The sequence below is a fragment of the Meles meles genome, chromosome 9 (genome assembly GCF_922984935.1).
Source record: "Meles meles chromosome 9, mMelMel3.1 paternal haplotype, whole genome shotgun sequence".
Classification (NCBI taxonomy): Eukaryota; Metazoa; Chordata; class Mammalia; order Carnivora; family Mustelidae; genus Meles; species Meles meles.
The window spans coordinates 112,787,013-112,804,177 of record NC_060074.1 but is presented as its reverse complement, the minus strand read 5'-3'; the positions used below and the strand labels follow the sequence as shown (position 1 = coordinate 112,804,177).

At 42.5% G+C, this 17,165-nt stretch overlaps 1 protein-coding gene across 1 annotated transcript; it reads left to right on the top strand.

Moving 5' to 3' along the window:
- The first annotated feature begins 3,887 nt into the window (after nt 1-3,887).
- Nucleotides 3,888-16,179, top strand: POLR2D (RNA polymerase II subunit D). The gene is made up of 4 exons (XM_046018911.1): nt 3,888-4,009; nt 7,759-7,939; nt 13,601-13,696; nt 15,456-16,179. The coding sequence occupies exons 1-4, from the start codon at nt 3,937-3,939 to the stop codon at nt 15,532-15,534; spliced, it is 429 nt and encodes a 142-aa protein (XP_045874867.1). The 5' UTR covers nt 3,888-3,936; the 3' UTR covers nt 15,535-16,179.
- Nucleotides 16,180-17,165: the final 986 nt, after the last annotated feature.

Genomic DNA, 17,165 nt, shown 5'->3' with positions numbered 1-17,165 from the left:
CTGAAACTCCAAGGTAGCTTGCTGGAAAGGCTTTGCCTCCAGGCTCCAGCACACTGTTGCAATGGCTGGACGACTGACTCTCTGGACTGTTATCCAGTGACAGATGTAGGTGGGGACAACTGGGCAAGTATCAAACCCTCTCAGAACCCTAAGCTACTCTGGACATGTGAAAGGAGGAAGTTTAACTATCCTCAGCTCTTTAAGTAAGGACAGGCTTTCTGAAAGAGGTGGTTGCTGAAGTAAGCCCAGCTTGACCTCAAGAAGAGAGGGCTTTTCAGGGAGAATCTAACAGTGTCGGCACAGGGCTCACTGCCCTGTCACACTGCCACGGGCCAGACAAGCTTTAGAATCCAAGAGCGGGACTTCAGGGCAGCCCCTTCAAGGTTTCATACCTGGAAGTCAAGGGCTGTTGGCAGAATCACACAACCTCCTACCATTCCAATATATCCCGTTCCTTTGTATCTCTAGAGATTTTATTAATAGTGAAAGGGAGAGGGTTACATGTTTACTCCTTTAACTTTCTCGGTAGCACTTACCAGCAGACTTCCTTCCAGCAGCAGGTGCCAAGAATTTTTTTTTTTAATTTATGAGAGAATAGCTTAAATTGGGAGATTCTGTACATTAACTTTTTTAAAGGATTTTTATTTATTTATTTGACAGAGAGAGACATAGTGAGAGAGGGAACACAAGCAGAAGGAGTGGGAGAGGGAGAAGCAGGCTTCCCACTGAGAAGGGAGGCCCATGCGGGGCTCCATCCCAGGACTCTGGGATCACGACCTGAGCCAAAGGCAGATGCCCAATGCCTGAGTTACCCAGGCACCCCTGTACATTAACTTTTTCAGTGCACACAGAACTGGGAAACATCATATTAGGGACAGAAACCTGGGTCCAGGAAAGACATTAGTGATTCAGTCCATAAGAGATTCTTCGAGAAGTACACCAAAAGGTAACAAAAGGTGTAAATTATTACTTGGGTTGAAAAAATTATAAAGGGGCACCTGGATGTCTCAGTCGGTTAAGTGTCTGCCTTCAGTTCAGATCATGATCCTGGGGTCCTGAGATCAAGCCCCACATTAGGCTCCCTGCTCAGTGGCAGGGAGGGAAAGGGTCTCTTTCTTCCTCTCCGTCTGCTCCTCCCCACTCATGCTGTCTCTAGCTCTGCTCTTTCTCTCTCAAAGAAATACAAATCTTTTTTTTTTTTTTTTTTTTTTTGGATTTTATTTATCTGAGAGAGCGGATGAGCAAGAGCACGACCGAGGGGAGGAGTAGAGGGAGAGGGAGAAGCGGGCTCTGCCGAACAGGGAGCTTGATGCAAACTAGATCCCAGAACCCTGGGATCATGACCTGAGCTGAAGGCAGATGCTTAATGGACTGGGCCACCCAGTGCCCCTATATAAAAATCTTTAAAAAAAAAATTTTAAGGGGCGCCTGGGTGGCTCAGTGGGTTAAAGCCTCTGCCTTCGGCTCATGTCATGATTCTGGGAGCGAATTCTGCATCAGGCTCCCCCCATGCTTGTGCTCTCTCTCTGTCTCTCTCTCTGACAAATAAATAAAATCTTGTAAAAAAAATTTTTTAGGGGCACCTGGGTGGCTCAGTTGGTTGGGCGTCTGCCTTCGGCTCAGGTCATGATCCCGGAGTCCTGGGATTGAGTCCCACGTCAGGCTCCCAGCTCCATGGGGAGTCTGCTTCTCCCTCTGACCTCCCCTCTCATGCTCTCTCACTCTGTCTCTCTCTCTCTCTCTAATAAATAAGTAAAATCTTTAAAAAATTTTTTTTCAAAGAAAAAACAATGTAGTAACAATAAAATATTTATTACAGCAAACATTTGTTTGTATAAGTTCTGTACATACAATTACTGGTTCTCTTCGTTTCCCGAGGATGATATAATGAAATGACATTTAAGGAAACTGAAATATGAAGTTACCTTAAAGAGTAAATATTCCTCATATGTACCTGATAATTTCATTCATGTTATGCCTCTCCCATTTCTGTTTGACTAAATGAAAGAGCAGTTCCAAGCCAGCCCCTGCTCCTCAGATCTCTTATGACACCTACACCCAACCAGAAGTGACTTTTTTCTCTTTGGATCCCTCCGTAGTATTTTCTTTCTATTTTCTCTACCACTTGCCTCTTTCTTTTATTATGGAAAATAAGTCCAGGGGCGCCTGGGTGGCTCAGTGGATTAAGCCGCTGCCTTCGGCTCAGGTCATGATCTCAGGGTCCTGGGATCGAGCCCCCCCCCCCCGCGCCCCCCCCCCCCCCCCCCCGCCGGGCTCTCTGCTCCGCAGGGAGCCTGCTTCCTCCTCACTCTCTGCCTGCCTCTCTGCCTACTTGTGATCTCTCTCTCTGTCAAATAAACAAAATAAAATCTTTAAAAGAAAAGAAAAGAAAAGAAAAGAAGTCCAGATCTTGCATCCACCGCTTTTGGTGATCTCTTTGTAGGGACAGATTTAGTCTGAGTCATCTTTTTAACACCAGGGCTTTCCACATAAGTGTTTATAATGGTTTCGTGAATGAAAATGTTATGGACAAACCACCTTGTGAAACATCACTCTATGAATTATTTTTCTTTCTTCTTCATCTGTTGATTTCTTTCCTACTGCGTGTATGTAGAAGATACCAAGTGTTGGGTATCCAGCTAGTCCTTGAGGCAGCACATGGTAAGTTCCAGCAGGTATCAGGTGCTCTGTAAGGGCCTGTTGGATGGATAGATGGGAGAAGGAGGTCTACACTGCGTTCCAGGCCTATTTCTCACACCCAGCTGCTGCATGTCGTCAGACTCCTCATTAGGACTTCCATCCTATGCCTCTAATGAACTATGTAGGAAACTGCTTTGAAACAGTTATTAAGTTCTGCCTATGCTATATACCCTATTATTTTACCCAATACCTTTCTTCTGGTAATACAGAAACAGCAAATTAATTTTGTTAAGAATTATTATTATATTTATAAATCAAAAGAATATAGGTACATACATATTCTGGTCTGGTAAGATTTTTTTCTTTTCTTTTGTAAACATAGTTTAAATCATACCTGGGGGGGGTGCCTAGGTGGCTCAGTGGGTTAAAGCCTCTGCCTTCGGCTCAGGTCATGATCCCAGGGTCCTGGGATCAAGTCCCGCATCGGGCTCTCTGCTCAGCAGGGAGCCTGCTTCCTCCTCTCCCTCTGCCTGCCTCTCTGCCTACTTGTGATCTCTCTCTGTCAAATAAATAAATAAAATGTTTTTTTAAAAATGATACCTAAATACTGTTCACCACAGCGACAACGCACTGATTACTTCTTTGTTGCAATCTTCTATATTCTCTGAAGTTGAAAACAGCATCGTTTTTCATCTGCCTACTTTTCTATGTATCATCCAAATGTTCCAACAAATGTATTAAAGGCCTCTCCGCATCACTGTCCACGCGTTCAGAAGTATCAGAATAATCCACCACCAATCAATTCTTTAAAATATTTTTAACCTCTACACTCAATGTGGGACTCAACCGACTAAACTAGACAGCCACCCCAAATTTTTTAAATATTTAAGCGTTGAAAGAAATTCCATCATTGGATTTTGGAGTCACTAACCCAGCTTTCCTAGGATCAGTCAGTCACCCCGCCCGTTTCTACATTTCATCTAAACCTTCCTCGGACTCACGACACTTCACAGGTGAGGAAGCCGAGGCTCAGAAAGGCCAAATGACCAGTCCCCCCACGCGCGACAAAGAGATCCTCGTTGTCCCCGGAAAGCTCCACAACTCCATCGCCCCACTAGCCTTGGGGTTCCCAAAGGGCCACGCCACGCCCACCAGCCTCCCTTCCGGGCCCGCCCACCGAGCCCTCTTAGGCCACGCCCCTTCCGTGGCCGAGACCCGCGCTTCGGCGCTTCCGGCGCGTGGGTACTTCCGGTTTGTGCGGGTGGTTCCGGGCGTGGTGAGAGGTCTGGCGTGGCGATGGCGGCCGGTGGGAGCGACCCGCGGGCTGGCGACGTAGAGGAGGATGCTTCACAGCTTATCTTCCCCAAAGGTGGGGCTGGGACGGCAGGACTGCCCTCGCTGTCCTGCGTGATCGCCGCAGGCCTGGCGTTGCCCATGTGTCGTCCTAGGCGGGCTGCCGGGCGGGTCGCCGGCGCGGAGAGGGCAGGGAGAATGGGGGATGCGGCGGTGAGAGGGACCCCGGGCGGGGCCGCGGGCGGGCACCGCCGGGGTGCCTCTAGAGGGGTCTGTTGGATTCCACTTCTGCCTGCTACCCTTCTTCGAAACTTCGGCGCCCAGCTCCACACTGCCCTTGAGCAGCCTCTTCCTACTAGTTTAAGTAATTTACTTTATCTCATAAACCGCGAAGTGCTGCAGGGATGTGGAAAGGATGAACAAAGTCGACAGTAGTTACAGTGGTAAGGACAGATTTTAATAAGTAATACACGATTGTAGGGGCCACTGGCTGGCTCAATCCGTAGAGCATGCTAGTCGTTTTCTTTATTCTTCTTCTTTTTTTTTAACATTTTACTTACTTATTTTGAGAGCGAGCGAGCATGGGAGCGGGGGTGGGGGTGGCGGAGAGGCGTGAGGGAGAGGACCCGGGGACGCGGGACGCTGATGGGACTTGCGCCGAAGACCGGCGCTTAACGCCTGAGCCACCGAGGCAACCCTAGCCTGCTAGTCTTGATCTCAGGATCATGAGCCTGGGCACCGAGCCTGCTTTAAAAAAAAAAAAAAAAAAGATACTACACGATAGCAGTAGGGAAAGAGGCCAGCGTGTACTGAACTAAATTTTTTTTAATTAAATTAAATTTTATGTATTTATTTGACAGACATCACGAGCAAGGGAACACAGGGCAATGGGAGAGGGAGAAGCAGGCTTCCCGCTGAGCAGGGAGCCCGATGGGGGCTCTGTCCCAGGATCCTGGGATCATGACCTGAGGGGAAAGCAGTCACTTAACCAGCCCAGCCACCCGGGCGCTCCTGAACTCAATTTCTATTTGTAGAGAGGTGACTGTAGGGAGGGACTAGCCGGGTTTCTAGGATCAAGGACGCGAAAAATTACTAAAAGCGTGAAAGGGAAGTAATTGGTTCGTTTGAACCCATTTAGGTTTTTTAACTGGCGCTTATGGAGGGTATTTTAAAAGATTTTATTTATTTGACAGAAAGAGACACAGCGAGAGAGGGGAACACAAGCAGGGGGAGTGGAAAAGGGAGAAGCAGGCTTCCCACCAAGTAGGGAGCTCAATGTGGGGCTGGATCCCAGGACCCTGAAGTCATGACCTGAGCTGAAGGCAGACGCTTAAGGTCTGAGCAGCCCAGGCACCCCAATACCCATGTTTTTAAATTATTATATACATAGTAAAAAGGTGAAACCACACCCTTTATCCAGGGGCAACACTGTAAACAAGTTAGTGTTTATTCTTGCAAACTAGTTTTATTTATAAATAAATATATACACGCCCTTTTGTTAAATGAGATTATGCAAATGAATGCTATAGCCTTTCAAAAATTTGACGATCTGTTGTGTAGTCCTTTTTCTTTCTTTTTTAAAACTCTAGGCCCAATGTGGGGCTTGCACTCATGATCTGAGATCAAGTGTCACATGTTCTACTGACTAAGCCAGCCAGGCACCTCGTCCTATTCTTTTATTTATTTTATTTTTTATTTTTTAAGATCTTACTTATTTGTCGGAGAGAGCATGCACACCCAAGCAGGGGGACCGGCAGGCAGAGGAGGCAGAGCAGGTGGTGGGAGAATCATGCTCCCTGCTGAGCAAGGAGCCAGATGTGGGGCTCCATCCCAGGCCCCTGGGATCATGACCTGAGCTGAAGGCAGATGCTTAACCAACTGAGGGTTTTCCTCTTTAAACCTAAGTTTGCTCATTGGTATTCTTACTGGTCAAGAGAGTTATTTTAGGGGCGCCTGGGTGGCTCAGTGGGTTAAGCCTCTGCATTTGGCTGGTCATGGTCTCAGGGTCCTGGGATCGAGCCCCAAATCGGGCTCTCTGCTCAGCAGGGAGCCTGCTTCCCTCTGTGTCTCTGCCTGCCTCTCTGCCTGCTTGTCATCTCTTTCTGTCAAATAAATAAATAAAATCTTTAAAAAAAGAGAATTATTTTAAATGAGTATCAAGGGTGAGCCCAAATGTCCATCGACTGATGAGCAGATAAAGATGTGGAATGGAATATTGTTCAGCCATAAAAAAGAATGCGATCTTGTGGTATATATACACAATGGAATACTATGCAGCCATCAAAAGAAATGAAATTTTGCCATTTGCGACGACGTGGATGGAACTAGAGCGTATCATGCTTAGTGAAATAAGTCAATCGGAGAAAGACAACTGTCATATGATCTCCCTGATATGAGGACATGGAGAAGCAACATGGGGGGTTAGGGGGATAGGAGAAGAATAAATGAAACAAGATGGGATTGGGAGGGAGACAAACCATAAATGACTCTTAATCTCACAAAACAAACTGGGGGTTGCTGGGGGGAGGTGGGATTGGGAGAGGGGGAGGGGGTTATGGACATTGGGGAGGGTTTGTGCTATCATGAGTGCTGTGAAGTGTGTAAACCTGGCGATTCACAGACCTGTACCCCTGGGGATAAAAATACATTATATGTTTATTAAAAAAAAAAAAATTTGGAAGGGGAGGTGAACCATAAGAGACTATGGACTCTGAAAAACAACCTGAGGGTTTTGAAGGGTCAGGGGTGGGAGGTTGGGGGAACAGGTGGTGGGTAATGGGGCACGTATTGCATGGAGCACTGGGTGTTGTGCAAAAACAATGAATACTGTTACGCTGAAAAAATAAAATGGGAAAAAAAATGCGATCTTGCCATTTGCAATAATGTGGATGGAGCTAGAGACTATTGTGCTAAGCATAATAAGTCAGAGAAAGACAATCGTATGATCTTACTCATACGTGGAATTTAAGAAACAAAACATGACATAGAGGGCACAGGGAGCAAACCAGGAAACACTCTTCAGCTATAGAGAAAAAACAGGGTTGCTGGAGGGGAGAATGGGTGGGAGGGATTAAATGGGTGATTGGTAGAAGATACTTGGGTGTCATGTGTAAGTGATGAATCACTAAACTATATATCTGAAAACAATATACTATATGTTAATTCACTGGAATTTAAATAAAAACTTGAAGCTAGGAAAAAATGAGTATGAAGATTTCTGTGATGGTAAATATTTGAAGTAGGTTTAGCTGGGAAACTACAGAAGATTATGAAATCTAGAGGGGAAGGAGTTCTGGCCAGAGGTCTAATGCCTGGTATGTAATAGGCAGTGATCTGGGTGAATGAGTAAATAGCAGATTTGTACAGGTACAAAAATAGAACTTGGGACGCATTGTTAATGTGTTTCCAGTTACCCTAAAGTGCCCTTCCTAACATGTAATAATTCTTAAAATTGAGAATGTAATACTAGTATTATGGAACTAGGTTATCACCTCAAGGAAGCTAAAGAGGAGTAATTGTTGGCTGTGCTCTGTATTGAAATCAGTAACTGGCCTCATTAGGATAATGATGTGTAATTATTTAATAGCACATCCAGATCAGGTTCTTGGATGTTAGAAACTTGCCAGACTGAACTAAGTTTTAGTATTTTATGAACTCTACTGTCCCTTGATAGATCAGTGTAGACAGAGATAAAGCTGTGGGATATGAGGCCTCTGGATTCATGCAAGGACAAAAACTTGCTGTTAGGCTCAAGATAAAATGAACATTTAGACGCTGTCTTTTGAAGGAGTATTTTCAGCTGACGTTTGTGCTTCTCACAAATAGAGTTTGAAACAGCTGAGACACTACTAAATTCAGAGGTTCATATGCTTCTGGAGCATCGAAAGCAACAGAATGAGAGTGCAGAGGATGAACAGGAACTTTCTGAGGTCTTCATGAAAACTTTAAATTACACAGCCCGTTTCAGTCGTTTCAAAAACAGAGAGACCATTGCCAGTGTCCGTAGGTGAGTGCTCAAAGCAAGTTTTTGTTAATCCAAACTGTTGGACATCGACATATAAAATGGTTTTGCCTCCACCACTGCCATCCCGTGGACATCATCTGTACCATTAATTTAAGAAAAATAATGTCTTTGTCAGAAATTTAAAAATTGCTTGTAAGACCAAAATTCTCTTTGGCCACTTTTCCCTATACCTGAAATCCCAGGGATCATTCTGCACAGTAACCACTGTTCGTTTATTCTTAGTCTTCCAGATCTTTTCCATGCATTCACATACATACGTTAAACCTATGAAAAACAGCAGTGTTTGTGGGTTGTTGTTGTTGTTTTTAATAAAGTGGGCTTATTTATTACTCACCTGGAATGTCTTCGAGACCTCTATATGTTAATAAATATAAATCAGGAGCATTCTTCCTGAATCTTTGCTCTGCCTCCCAGACAGCGACTTTTAGCGTTTTTTCCTAAGGCATTGCTTCTCAAATTGGGTCAGATGTAACTTGGAAAACTGATGTGCTAAGGCATATAGGAGACCATGAGAGAAACATATCTTCTTCAGATACCAGTTTTATTTGATGGTGGTTGATTTAAAACATTTCTACATTAAAATAGATACCAGCGTATTGTGGAATAAAACAAAAACATATGTATGAATTCTTGAATTAAATTACAAGACTTAAAACCTTGCAGATGCAGGGGCGCCTGGGTGGCTCAGTGGTTTAAGCCGCTGCCTTCAGCTCAGGTCATGATCTCAGGGTCCTGGGATCGAGTCCCGCATCCGGCTCTGCTCGGCAGGGAGCCTGCTTCCCTCTCACTCTCTCTGCCTGCCTCTCTGCCTACTTGTGATCTCTCTCTGTCAAATAAATAAATAAAATCTTTAAAAAAAAAAAAAAAAAAAAACCTTGCAGATGCAGAAAGTCACTTGAGCCTGTGACTGCAGGTCGACTAGGGATACTTGTTTGCTCTGCTCCATGAAAATGCTTCAGAAGTACTGTCCTTAGGAATAGCAGGTATACCAAAAAAAGTGTATATACACAGATACTTTTTAGAGAGCTGTTTTATCATAGCCAAGGAGGGGGGAACCCAAAACATTCAATAGTAACTAAATAAATCGTGGGAACTAATTTGTTGGGCTAATCTATTGTCATTCAAATTGTGGTAGAAAATGGAAGTGTTCACATATTAAGTGTGCAGTAAATGAAGGTGTGAGATTGTATATGAAGTATGTATATAATCTTTCTAAAAAGCAAGTGTGTGTATATTATAAAAGTGTGGGCGTACACATGGAGAAAAGATTAGAGGGAAATGTGCAGAGCTTCCAAGCAAAAGTACAAGCTTTTGGGCCTAGGAGATGATCTGGACACATTCATGAATAAAAGGTTTCAGTATTGTAAGCATGTTGGTTCTCCCTAAATTAATGTGTACATTTAGTGCCATTCTACAGCCTCAATGGAATGGAAAAAGTGGCTAATATAATCTTAAATTTAAAAAAAAAATTTTTTTAAAGATTTTATTTATTTATTTGACAGAGATCACAAGTAGGCAGAGAGAGAAGAGGAGGAAGCAGGCTTCCCGCTGAGCAGAGAGCCCGATTTGGGGCTCGATCCCAGGACCCTGAGATTATGACGTGAGCCCAAGGCAGAGGCTTTAACCCACTGAGCCACCCAGGCGCCCCGATCTTAAATTTGTAAGAATTGTCAGAAAAAAATGTTTTAAGAAAAATGAAGAGGGGATGGTGTGCCTGAGTGGCTCAGTTGATTAAGAGTCTACCTTCAACTCATGTCATGATCCTGGGGTTGTGAGATCAAGCCCTATGTGATGTTCCATGCTTATTAGCATGGAGTCTGCTTAAGATTGTCTTTCTCTTCTTTCCCTGCCCCCTGTACATGCACGCTCCTCTCTCTGTCTCAAGAAATAAATCTTAAAAAAGAAAATTCAGAACAGATTCAAATACAAATCTATTTTATGTGAGTCCAGTATATGGTAGAGATGGCATTATAATTTAAAGAGGAAATACCTTTAACAGATTTTATGTATTTAAATTTTTTAGAGGGTGAGAGCATGGGCAGTGTTGAGGGTGGGGGTGGTGAGGGAGAGAGAGAATTTTAAGCAGGCTCCCCACCTAGCACAGAGCCCAGTGTGGGCTTACCTCACAACCCTGAGATCATGACCTGAGCCAAAATCAAGAGTTGGACGCTTAACCAATTGAACGAGAAATATTTTATTTTTTAAAGATTTATTTATTTATTTGACAGACAGAGATCACAAGTAGGCAGAGAGGCAGGCAGAGAGAGAAAGGAGAAGCAGGCTCCCCGCCAAGCAGAGAGCCCGATGCGGGGCTCGATCTCAGGACCCTGAGATCATGATCTGAGCCGAAGGCAGAGGCTTTAACCCACTGAACCACCCGGAGAAATATTTTAAAACAAAGTTCAGGGGTGCCTGGGTGGCTTAGTGGGTTAAGCCTCTGCTTCGACTCAGGTCATGGTCTCAGGGGCCTGAGATCAAGCCCTGCATCTAGCTCTCTGCTCAGCAGGGAGCCTGCTTCCCCCTCTTTCTGTCTGCCTCTCTGCCTACTTGTGATTTCTCTCTCTGTGTCAAATAAATTAAAAAAAAAAAAAAATTCAGAGGGTAGGGATAGGGTGGCTGGGTTATGGACATTGGGGAGGGTATGTGCTATGGTGAGTGCTGTGAAATGTGTAAGCCTGATGATTCACAGACCTGTACCCCTGGGGCAAATAATACTTTATGTTAATAATTAAAAAAAAAAAAAGATTAAGGACTATACCTTATACCAAACTTGATTCATAAGGATTTGAATATAAACCATGGTGAATAAAAGTGCTATGTGATAATATGAGTAAATGAATGTATTATTTTGGCTGTGGTTAGTAAGACTTTAAATGTGGGGAAACTTGGTTGACCAGTTAAATGTAAGTTTTGTGAGAGCAGGAACTTGGTTGTATTCATCACTGTGTTAACCTCATTGTAGGCACTAAATAGTGAATAAATGAATTTGCATAAGTATCTTTAAACTTTGTTACATAAATTAATGCCATATGCAAAATGCAAGTATAAATAAATGGGGAAAGGACTGATATCCTTAAGTTTTTTATATCCTTAATATTAAAAGCTCCAACAAAGAATTAATAAAGAGATAACACTGGTTTTTAAAAATGGACACAGTCTGCAGTTAGAGGCTCAATTTGAATGAGAACTTCAAATGGCTAGCAAATTCTCTTGAAATAATGCTCATCTTCAAAAGAAAAAAAGGTAATGCTCATCTTCAAGGAAATTGAAATGGTAAAAGCTAAGTAGATTTGAAAAGATTAAACAGAATGGAACACCTACATGTAATAAGTAGAGGAAATGGGGAAACAGGATTTATTGCTGATGGAAGTGTGTACTGATGAAGCACTTTTAGGGCACTATCTTTCGGGACTACCTGTGCTTTGACTGGATAATTAACTTCTAGGAATTTATCTTTAAAACACATAGTGACCAGTCTAGCACATAAAGAAGTATACATGGTGTTTGAAAAGTGTTGTTTAAAATGGTGAATTGAAGGGGCACCTGAGTGGCTCTGTCAGTTGAGCATCGGACTCTTGCTTTAGATTCAGATCATGTTCTCAAGGTCATGAGAATGCGCCCCTCCTTGGCCTCTGTGCTCAGCAGGGAGTTTGCTTGAAATCCCTTCCTCTCCCTCTGCCTCTCCCCACTTACTCATTGTCTCTGAAATAAATTTTTTAAAAGAGGGAAAAGACTTGATTTTAAAAAAAAAGAAGAAATAAAAAATAAAAGGGTGAATAATTGGAAACAATTGAAATGTTCAACAGCTGGAACTTTGACATATAAATTATACACAGGCATTCAGCAGAATGCTGTGTTCAAGGTGGAGCTATGTGTAGTACTAATGTGGAATGAGGAAAAAAGGCCAATCACAGAGTAACATTTGTTACAGTTCCTTTTGTTTTTGTTTTTTTAATTATACTCTTTCTCAAAAAATTTTTTTCTCTGTCTTTTATAATATAAAGAGGAATGGTAGAGGATATCCATGAAAGTGTTAATGCTAGTTATTTCTGGGTAGGGTTTCAGGTTATTTTCACCTTTTGGGGATTTCTTTGTATTGTTTATAAATGAGAATATATTCATTTTATAATAAAACCCTCCACACAGATACATACAATACTTTGTAAACCTTTTCCTGTGTAACTAAGTTTATAGTATTTCCCTTAGTAAATGAATATAGCTTTACTAAGTGGCAGAAAGTTACGAAACTGAATGTGTGAATTTTTTTTTTTAAGATTTTATTTATTTATTTGACAGAGATCACAAGTAGGCAGAGAGGCAGGCAGAGAAAAAAGGGGGAAGCAGGCTCCCTGCTGAGCAGAGAGACCGATGTGGGGCTCGATCCCAGGTCCCCGAGATCATGACCTGAGCTGAAGGCAGAGGCTCAACCCCTGAGCCACCCAGGCGCCCCTGAATATGTGAATTTTTATTCTAAAACAGATAAGTGTTTGAAACAGTACACTAAGATAATTACTTGATTTTGTGTATGTAGTGATACGGGTAGCTTATTTTTCTGTCCTTTATTTCTGAAATTTTGTATACCTAATATGCTTGTAATAGAATAATAAACACAGTAAATGTTTTGATTCTGAACAGATAATTAAGGTCTTCTCTGAAACCACATTTATCATGGATGAGCTCTACTTTTTTTTAAAGATTTTATTTATTTGAGAGAGAGAGAAGCAGACTCCCCACTGAGCAGAGAGCCTGATGTGGGACTTGATCCCAAGGACTCTGAAATTATGACCTGAGCCAGAGGCAAATGCTTAACCGACTCAGCCACCTGGATGCCCCTGATGAGCTCTGTTTTAAGAGCTAAATGTAAGACGCCAAGATAGGATTTGACAATGTTTTATACAATTTGAACTAGAATTACATTTAAAATAAGACACAGTTTATACACATTAGTACAAAATAAGGTATGCCTATATTTATTTTTTAGAATTGCTTTGTTTTTGTTCTGTTGTAGGTAAGTTTAAAAAAGAATTTCCTCCAGGGCGCCTGGGTGGCTCAGTGGGTTAAACCGCTGCCTTTGGCTCAGGTCATGATCTCAGGGTCCTGGGATCGAGTCCTGCATCAGGCTCTCTGCTCAGCGGGGAGCCTGCTTCCGTCTCTCTCTCTCTGCCTGCCTCTCTGCCTACGTGTGATCTCTCTCTGTCAAATAAATAAATAAAATCTTTAAAAAAAAAATTTTCCTCCAAGTCAGAAATACACAAACATTATGTATTTGACATAAAATTAATGACGAAAAAAGCAAGGCAGAGTGATAACAGCAGAGAATAGCAAAATAAATTCTTGGGGGAAAAGGTTGTGTAGTCTGTAAGGTATATAATGGCTTTTCAAAGTTATACTAGCAAGGGGTTCTCAGGCCTGATGTGCTCTGCTCACGTTTGTTGTCTGCCTGATTTCATTTTAACTTCCTGTTCTCCAGGCATAGCAACAGGAAGTGATTTGAAAGTGGGATTTTGCAGCCAAGCTAACCATATAGAAAGATTGCAGGTGCTTTACTTTTTTCTTACTTGCTAAGTACCTTTGATTCTCTTTTTCCTACTCACCATTTGTTGATTTTTTTTTTGTTGTTTTGATTTTCTTCTGCATGGTCAGCTTGTTGCTCCAGAAGAAGCTTCATAAGTTTGAGTTGGCCTGTTTGGCCAACCTTTGCCCAGAGACTGCTGAGGAGTCGAAGGCGCTGATCCCAAGGTTAGTACTATCACTGTGCTGTTCTTTATATTAATTTCCTACAAGTAGAATTACTGTTTCTAAAAGGTGTGTGCATTTAAAATTGGGGCATATAGCACCAACATTGAATGGAGTGCCTTCTTTAACAGGGTATGAACATGATGGTTTTATAGCACACCAACTGTTAGCAAAAATGTGGAACAGCTGAATTTCTCACACTGGTGGTAGGAGTACAAATTAGTATAGTCACTTTGGAGTGCAATTTAGCTACATCTACTAGAGTTAAAGATGATTATACCTGGGGCGCCTGGGTGGCTCAGGTCATGATCTCAGGGTCCTGGGATCGAGCCCCACATCGGTCTCTCTGCTCAGCAGGGAGCCTGCTTCCCCCTCTCTCTCTACTTGCCTCTCTACTTGTGATCTCTCTCTATATATATCAAATAAATAAAATCTTAAAAAAAAAAAAAAAGATTATACCCTGTAACCCAAAAATCCATTCTTGGGTACATGCTTAAAAGCAGCTCATGCAGTTCCATAAGAAGACATGTATTCTAATGTTCATTACTGCAGTGCTAGTGATAACAAACTTGACAATCTGTCAGTAAACGAGAGGATGGATAAATAAGTCATTTATGTAGCAGTGAAGAAATTAATGAACTGGAGCAACATGGAATAATAACAGATACCAAGGGACACCTGGTTGGCTCAGTCCGTTAATAAGCGTCTGCCTTCAGCTCAGGTCGTGATCCCAGAGTCCTGGGATCAAGTCCCACATTGGGCTCCTTGCTCAGTGGGGAGCCTGCTTCTCCCTCTGCCTGCTGCTCCCCTGCTTGTGCGCTCTCTCTGACAAATAAAATCTTCAAAACAAATACCAAAATCAATTTGAAGTGAAAAAAAATTTCAGAAGGATATATATAGTATGATGCCATTTCCTATAAAGTTTAAAAACAGTGCTGTGTGTGGCTTATAGATACATTTACGTATTTATATAGTAAGTACAAAAATATGTATAGGAATGATAAATACAAATTTAGGATAATGGTTAATTCTGGGGAAGGTATTGCGATAGGGGAGCATACACAGCGCCATTAATTGTTCCTGTTGTGTTTGTTAAAGAAATTTAAATCAGGTAGAGGTGATGTTAACTTACTGTCTACACTTTCTTCTTTTTTTTTTTTTTTAAAGATTTTATTTATTTATTTGACAGAGAGAGATCATGGGTAGGTAGACAGGCAGGCAAAGAGAGAGAGAGAGAAGCAGGCTCCCCGCCGAGCAGAGAGCCCGATGTGGGGCTCGATCCCAGGACTCTGAGATCATGACCTTCCGCTCAGGTCATGATCTCAGAGTCCTGGGATCGAGCCCCACATCGGGCCCCTGTCTACACTTTCTTTTCTTTTCTTTTCTTTTTTTTAAATATTTTATTTATTTGACAGAGAGAAATCACAACTAGGCAGAGAGGCAGGCAGAGAGAGAGGAGGAAGCAGGCTCCCTGCAGAGCAGAGAACCCGATGCGGGGCTCGATCCCAGGACCCTGGGATCATGACCCGAGCTGAAGGCAGAGGCTTTGACTCACTGAGCCACCCAGGCGCCCCTGTCTACACTTTCTTAAATCTCTGAAACACTTCATATGTTTTTAAAAGGAACGGCAAAAATACAGCTGAAGGGTAAAGGTGTATGTTTAGAGGAGAAGTGGACAAGTGGTGCTCAAAGATTAGTGTGCTAAAAAAGAATATATTGTCCCTCGCTGAGACACTCATTTGTTTTGGTTTTCTTCTTGTAGCCTGGAGGGTCGGTTTGAAGATGAAGAGTTACAGCAGATTCTTGATGATATCCAGACCAAGCGCAGCTTTCAATATTAATCTCCAAATACCACTCTGCTGCTGAAGGAACTACATCTCAAGCCCAGCACCACTGTCCTGGTGTCTGGAGCTAACTTACACAGAAATTCCATTGCGGAAGACACTTGGGCTGCCTTTGGATAGAACAACCCAGCTTAGTCTTGGTTTAAGTTGCTATTTCAGACTTGACTATTGAACCATGGTAACCTGACCTTGCCTCTGGGAAGGGTGAGGTGGGGTGATGTGCAGATAAGCTACACTATTGACTACCTCATGCCATGGTTTTGGCCCCTGTGTTTTAAAATTTGTTTTAGTTTTTATTTTTTTAAGTAATCTGTACCCCCAGTGTGGGGCTTGAATTTAAACTACCCCAAGATCAAGAGTGGCGTGCTCCACTGATTGAGCCAGCCAAGCACCCCTTTTTTAAGATTTTATTTTTTTTAGCCCACATGTTATTTTCGATTCCTAAGACTTCATGTTTTAATTTCAGTTTGTAGTTTTTGAAACGACAGTCTTATGTAAATGCAAAAGGAAGAATTAAGGTCATTGGTGGACTCAGTTGGAAGAGCGGTGACTCAGTCTCAGGGTGAGAGTTCAAGCCCCATGCTGGGCATGGCGCCTACAAGCAAAAACAAGCAACCCCCCCAAATATTAATGCAAAAGGAAGAATTAAACCAGCCCTGTACTATCATCTGAAATCCTTACAGAAAAGATGATACGCTAATGACTGAGACAGCATTGGCATCATAGTGCTTAACCCAGAAGTCAAGGAAGAAGTTCACCATGGGAAGCAGTTACACCCAGGATAACTGCCAAGCATGGAGGGCTCTAACGTACTTGAGGTAGATCAGTACTTGACCTTTTTTCTTAGACTGTTGAAGAATGTAGATACGGAGACAGTGGTCCTAAAGCACTATTTCTTACTCCTAAATTAAGATTTTTTTTTTTCCTTCAGTGGCCAGACTTGAAGGTCTGAACACTTTGAAGACTCCTTGGATGGGGCATCCAGTCCAAACCTTTTTCTTGCTACTTAGTGGCAGGTGATCTCTGGTGGGGGTGATTGTCTTATTTTCATAGGAAGGAAAGTGGAGAGTGTGCACAAAGAAAGCATGCACGTAAGCTAGTAGATTTGGTCATGTGAAGACAAGTGTCACTAAGTTCACTAAACTACAGATACTCCTCAGGAACCACATGGTTGGAGAGGGAGGGAGGTGGGGGTGATGTTCCCAGATGGGGGAAGAGAGTCATGGCAGGTAGTAGAAACAAAAACACCCCACCAAATGGATCAGGTACCATAAAGATGTCCATACTCTGACCTAGTGATTCTATTTCTGGAAACTGTATACCAAATATCAGAACACGGAAAAAGCTCTATATGTCAAGAGCTGATTCTTTTTCCAGTAGAGGTATAGTATGGTATGTTACGGTTACTTGTCCGTGGACTATTTCTCACCTATTTAACAGGTAAACTTTTTCAGGAACTAAATGGCTTACAGCCAAAATACTTGGATTCAGATGGACATTGAGGACATTCTGCTACGTGAAGTGTGAGACAAATACCATATAATCTCACTTATATGTGGAATCTAAAAAACCCAAACTCAAAGAAATAGAACAGATTGGTGGTTGTCAAAGGATGAAGGGAGGGGTGT